Source organism: Mirounga angustirostris, unplaced genomic scaffold (assembly GCF_029215605.1).
Source record: "Mirounga angustirostris isolate CCGP_5_RB_7025 unplaced genomic scaffold, mMirAng1.0.hap1 SCAF_8, whole genome shotgun sequence".
Taxonomy (NCBI): domain Eukaryota; kingdom Metazoa; phylum Chordata; class Mammalia; order Carnivora; family Phocidae; genus Mirounga; species Mirounga angustirostris.
In genome coordinates this window covers 62,434,386-62,440,385 of record NW_026991716.1, presented here as the reverse complement: position 1 = coordinate 62,440,385, position 6,000 = coordinate 62,434,386, and the positions used below count along the sequence as shown (strand labels likewise).

General features: G+C 38.0%; 1 protein-coding gene across 2 annotated transcripts in view; it reads right to left on the bottom strand.

The window, feature by feature from the left end:
• Positions 1–2,616: 2,616 nt before the first annotated feature.
• Positions 2,617–6,000, bottom strand: part of RIMS1 (regulating synaptic membrane exocytosis 1) — a 492,165-nt gene continuing 488,781 nt past the window's right edge. The window contains exon 31 of one of the 2 annotated variants that reach the window (XM_045867077.3): positions 2,617–5,223. In XM_045867077.3, the coding sequence (XP_045723033.2) occupies positions 5,005–5,223 (219 nt within the window). In that variant the 3' untranslated portion in view covers positions 2,617–5,004. The remainder of the gene's footprint in view (positions 5,224–6,000) is intronic. The other variant, XM_064597758.1, reaches the window with a different exon arrangement.

Below are 6,000 nucleotides of genomic sequence, written 5' to 3'. Positions count from 1 at the left end.
CCAAAGGATAAGTGTGAGGCTCAGCTAAGGACAATTTTGGTCCATCTCCTTTATTAATACTCTTCCTGAGAGCTGATATGATCTATTTTAGAAGTTTAATAATGCAAATGGTGAGTGCAGTCGGAGGAGGATGCAGAGGAGAGTTAGAGGACAGAAGTCTTAGAAAGAAAGCTCAGCAGATGGAGAAGAGTTCACCTGCCTCCCTTCCCTATTCCCCCACCTCCCGTGGTAACAGCAGAGCACTAGAGACATGCAACCAGTAAGGTGGGGAACGTGTCAGGTATTTTCCACATAAGCATCTTAGCTGTAATGCTACAAAAAATTGCTCCAGCATTTTTGCCACACAGCTAATTGGCTGTAAGGTAATTTTGCTATAAAAGATAAAAATCACAAAAAATAAAAGAATGAATAAAATTTTAACAAATAAAAATTCATTAAAAAGGACAGAATGAGACATGAAAAATGAGTAACAAAATTAAAAACCCTTTATTGTGAAATACTAAATATTTGAATACATTTAAAATGTATGTAGATTCATGGCAGTGCTGTGCAAATAACAGATTGTGTTTTGTGGACTGTACCTAAGTACTTGTCTCTGGAGTCCTTCATTATATTATATACATTTTTTTTTGCTCTGTAGACCATTATGAGAGCTAAGATTGACATAGTATAAAATGGGAATACTGTGTCAATGGAGAAATGAAACTAAACTGTCAACCAGTTGATGAAACCAACAAACTGTCAAATCAAACCATCAGTCAGTTTTTTGTCTGTTTTTTTATATTATAGGGCAAAATTGCATGATAGCCAATGAGTTATGTGGTGAAAATGTTTGTGGCAAAAATACTTGTGGGCAAGATGTCTACAGTAAAGATGCTATGGGTAAAGTACTTGGAACTGGTTGGCAGTTGCGTTGAGGCAGAATGGTTTGGGTTAGAGTTTTTTGTTTTTTTGTTTTTTTAAGGATTTTATTTATTTGACAGAGAGAGACACAGCAAGAGAGGGAACACAAGCAAAAGGAGTGGCAGAGGAAGAAGCAGGCTGCCCGTGGAGCAGGGAGCCCGATGTGGGGCTTCATCCCAGGACCCTGGGATCATGAGCTGACGCTTAATGACTGAGCCACCCAGGCGCCCCTGGGTTAGGGTTCTTTCCCTTCTTTCCCATCTGATGGACTCTTCATTCTTAAAGATCTAGCTCCACTCTCAGGGCATAATGGAGGATGCAAAGTGTTTGGCAGGGCGGGCTCTGAAGTCAGACTTTGGTTCATATCCCAGCTCCATCACTAACCAGTGATGTGACTTTTGGCTGGTTATTTAACCTCTGCAAGCTGCAGATCCTTTATGTGAAATAGGGTTATAAGAGTTCTTAACTCTTAGGGCCATTGTGAGAATTGAAGGTAATCCCATAGCCCTTTGTATACAAATCAGAATACATTGCTGTAATTATTTCTTTATGGCATGATTTCTCTCTTAGTAGACAAGGAGCTCCTTTAAGACAGGGTCAGTTTTGTTTTGTTTTTCATTTTTACATCCCAAGTAAATACCATAACATCTAGTACCCAACAAAGCCCTTAATAATGTTGGTTAAGTATAACCAGATCATATATCTCAGGCTGGGATTTCCGGATATTAAGTTGTCAGAGTCAGCAAGAAACCATGAAGACAGCAAAATTGCTTTTCCTACGGTTACTTTCTCTCTACCATTGTAGGCCCTGAAGTCATAATGCCGGGAAGACTTACCTGATTTGATGAGAGATTTCTGCTTTTCTGTCTCTGTCTAGACAAAGAATTTTAAGGCTGTACTCAGTTGCCTCCTATTTTAAAGTCAGACTTGCCCTGCCTCCCCCACCAAGTTATGTGCATTAAACAGCTCAGCTCTGACGGCTTGTTGTAAACTGAACTGATCTGTTGTTTTTGTCTTCTTGACCCAACCTAACAGATAATTTCATGTCTTGTAGACCAAACAACTGGTTGACTCAATAGGGTAAAATTCAGTCAACTGTTTAAAACACTTTAAACAACTGATGTAGTGACATGTCGTCTCACATTGCTTTATTGTCTCAAATTTGATATTGATTTAGTTGTGTTTATTTTGCTTTAAATCAAAGCCAGTGTGGTCTATAAAAATATTAAGGGCTTTTAAAAGGTGGAGACTAGATCCCAAAAGTTACTTTACTACAAATAAGCTGCAATATGAAATTATTCCTTACCTACTATTTTGTGGGGACGATGATTATGAAATTCATGAACACATTTTTGGAGAAGAAAAGGAAGAGTTGTAAAATTAAATTAAGAAAACTAATAATTTATCTTTTAACATATTATTTATAGAGACTCATCTACTATATTTGAAGATATATTTATTCCCTAAGATCTACTGAAGATAATTTAATGGATTGCTTGGTTTGTTAAGTTGGCCTAATCTAAGGCAAAGATCTACAAATCAGTCAGGGGTTCAAGGAAAGATGATGGAAAGAGGAACCAGGTGCCTTGATGAGAGACGCAGGAGTTAATATTCTGATATGTCACATAACTGGAAATGATTTGGCAATTGGACAAGAGAGTTGTCTCTTTTATTAGCACACTCAAACAGCAGCAGAAAAACAACCTTCCATTTGATTCTTACTGAGATTTATTGTTTTTAATAATGCCACTTTTCAGAAGTATAGTCATGTGCTCACTTAGACAGGCTGACAAAGTGAAAACTTGTATGTGATGCAAAGTACCCTTTGGGCGTAGATTAAGACATATATAGTGCAGTGACAAGTCAAGTCAAATGCCCACAGCAGACAACAAATCCCAGCCTCCCTTTCCCAAGATCTGGCTCCCATTTTGCACCATAGAACCCACAATGAAAATCTGGCAAAACATAGAACACAGATGGCTACCAACTGACATGAAAAGTAAATTTTATTAAACATGTTTACATACATGAGTTGTTCATTTTAAAAGCACAGGGGAGTGTTAAGACAAGTGGTCAAAATAGAAAGATACTACCCAATTATAATTAGTTGATTGTTGGCCACTAAGACAGAACGGAATCTAGTAGAAGTGCACCAATGCTTCAGTTCTTCCTGCTCAGCATGGTGAGTAGTGGTCAATCTGTGCCCTGTGGAATGATGGGCAGGTAATTCTGGCATGTGTAAATAATAATAAATAATTCACTTGGTGCAGGCAGTATGTCTATGGATTAAAACCTAGTGTGTACACAGTGTCTACATGTGGGACAGCCCCACGGTAGGAATCTACACCAAAATATTAATTAGAAGGAATTTGGTCCATACTACATCACGTTTTCCGGAGGGTAAAAAATAAAGTCCATCTATAGACATTTCACCCCAAACTCATAGATGGAGTCTGGCTAAAACCTGCAAAATGTCTATAACAAAAATGGATGGCTTAGATTTCTTGGTTAGTTCAGTATAGTAATTAACGAGCAAACTGTACAAGTACATGCAACATACAAGCTGGCCTAAGGTGGAACTAACATACATTATTAAATAACCTTTTGTGGTTTTTTTCATTTTTTCTTTTCTTTTTTACTTTTTTTTTTAACAAAACGTGCATGCAGCTTTGAACAGTTCCAAGTCATGCTGCTCTATTTGTGTGATCACAAAAATTGAGTGACTCATAAAAGGAGGGAGAACATATCAGTGCACTCGCAGAGTCTGCACTTTGTAGCACGTATACAGAATGTCACAAGGGAAATTCAAGGCCAAGAAAAACTCAGATGAAGAAAATGCAAGTTGAAAGTTGACTTTGTTTTATTCCCCACCCCCCAAAGTAAGATACTTTGCATTAAAAAATCAAGCTTTGTGCTTGCATCAATCTCAAAGAAAGGTAAATTAAAATTGGATAAAAACATTATTTTAGTGCAGAATATTTCAGCTGGAATTTCCAGTGCAATACTGGACAGCTCATACCATGCTCTTTCCAGGGCAGATGGGTGTGTCTACACTGAGACATGGCCGAGAAGCCTGGGCATAGCTGAAAGTGTCTTAGGCTCAAATCTGTTTCTAGTCACCATTTTGGGAAGTCAAAAGTATGGTTTATACACACGAGCATATACTTTTATGGGGGGATATCAGGAAGAAAAAGTTATTACAAGGAGTGTTTCCAAAGTACAATTATGCGGTTAGTTTTAGTTCCCAGCATTAGTTGCAGATTGACTTCTTTAAAAGTCTTCCATGAAAAACAATGGAAAAAATAAATTAACTTTTTAGAACACAAACAGATTATTTTTCATTTAAAAAAAGTGATTCTGTGATTATTTGTTCCAGAAGATAACTTTTTGTTTTCTGGGTTTCCACACATAAGACTGAAGGATTATAAAATGAAAGCCAGTGAAACCCTTCATTGGCCTCATCTTGCCTGGTAGTTGCACACTTTGGGGAGATGCCACAGAGACTGTTTCAGCCCTTTTTTGGTGCTTTTGGGAAAAGAAAGGAAGGGTCTTTGTAAGCATCATGAGACCTGTCATGACATATCCAAAAATAGTGGAAATAACAAATACAGTGAAAAATAAAACAAATCAAGAAACCAAAACCCATCAAACAACACACACACACAAAAACACACAGAAGAACACAACTTTTCAAACACCAGGGAAATAACACTGCTTTGGGTTGGGCAGAAATGTGTAAAATACAACTTTTCAGAGTGAGAGTTTCCAGTTTGTTCAATTTGGGGTGTGTGCGTGCCTGTGTGTGTATGTGTGTGTGTGTGTGTGTTTGTGTGGATTTGAAGTTTCCTCTTTTTCTGTTTGTCAGAAGCATCAGTGACTCTCACTAGCATGTTGACTCTTACTGTAATTTGATAAACTGCCTTGTTCTGTCATATGAAGCCAGGTTTTAAACAACAAGTGGGACATATTATTGAAAAACTACTACAGGCAAAACACAAGTTGATTGTCTGTCTCCAACAATGCTTTTGATCATGAAATATCTGGTTCAGATTATTATCCTGAAAGGTAGAGTTTCACTGGAATGACTCTGGTATGAGTTCACTATGAGCGGATGCAGGGAGGCCCAGTTGAACTTTCCAGAGATGACTGGGAAGCCCGGCGGGTTAGGGGAGTGAGTGTGGGATCCACCAGGGATGATGGTGGGAATAACTTGTACCATCCGATTACCATACTGGATAGATCGAGTTCTTCCAACAAGATCTGAGCCACACCCATAAAGCATTTATGGTCCATTCTGCCATAGTCCCCCCACACAATCACCTGCAGAGACAGAGAAATGCAATAAAACTTGAACGTCTCTTTCTTTCACATTTGAAGAGTTGAAAGCAACTATTCTGTAAAAGTGGGCCAGTCAGGGAAGCAGAGGAAATGAATATAACTGACACCAAGGAGGTAGAACCGATAGAAAGATATTAACACTAAGGTGCTCAAAGAGACCCTTCCCAAGAATTTTTAGATCTGATAGAGTGCAAGTAATGTTTCCCTAGTCAATGAGGGGTATTAGCTACATAAACCATGTTAAAGAAATAAATATACAAGTTTGTTTATATGCGAATTCAATACCTTCTTTAGTAACTACTATCTTGTAAGTGATGTGCAGTACCATAAAGATACAAAAATTAAAATTTGTGCAAGTTAGCAGGGCAAAACAACGTAATTCAGTGTACAGTAAAGTGTGTATACGATGAGGTATGTATAAAGAATGAGAACATGCATTACATTTCTTTTATATTATGTACTTGTTAGTGAAGGGACAGGTTGAAAAATAATTGTAAGCACCCATTGCCTTTTGAGCATTTGCCTGAAAATTCTGATTTGATCAAATGATTAGTAAGTCAGAGAGTTTACAGGCAGTTAGCACAATCTGGGTCAGCTCCTACTGGTTTCAGATAAGCATTCCATTACACTTACTCCTACTCCTAAGGTTCTGTTTTCCAATCCTTTGGTCATCTGTAACGGTTCTCAACTGAACTCGTTGCCCAGCTTACAGACGCAGGAGTGGCGAAACCTGCCTTTTCAATTTACTGAGTAATCTTG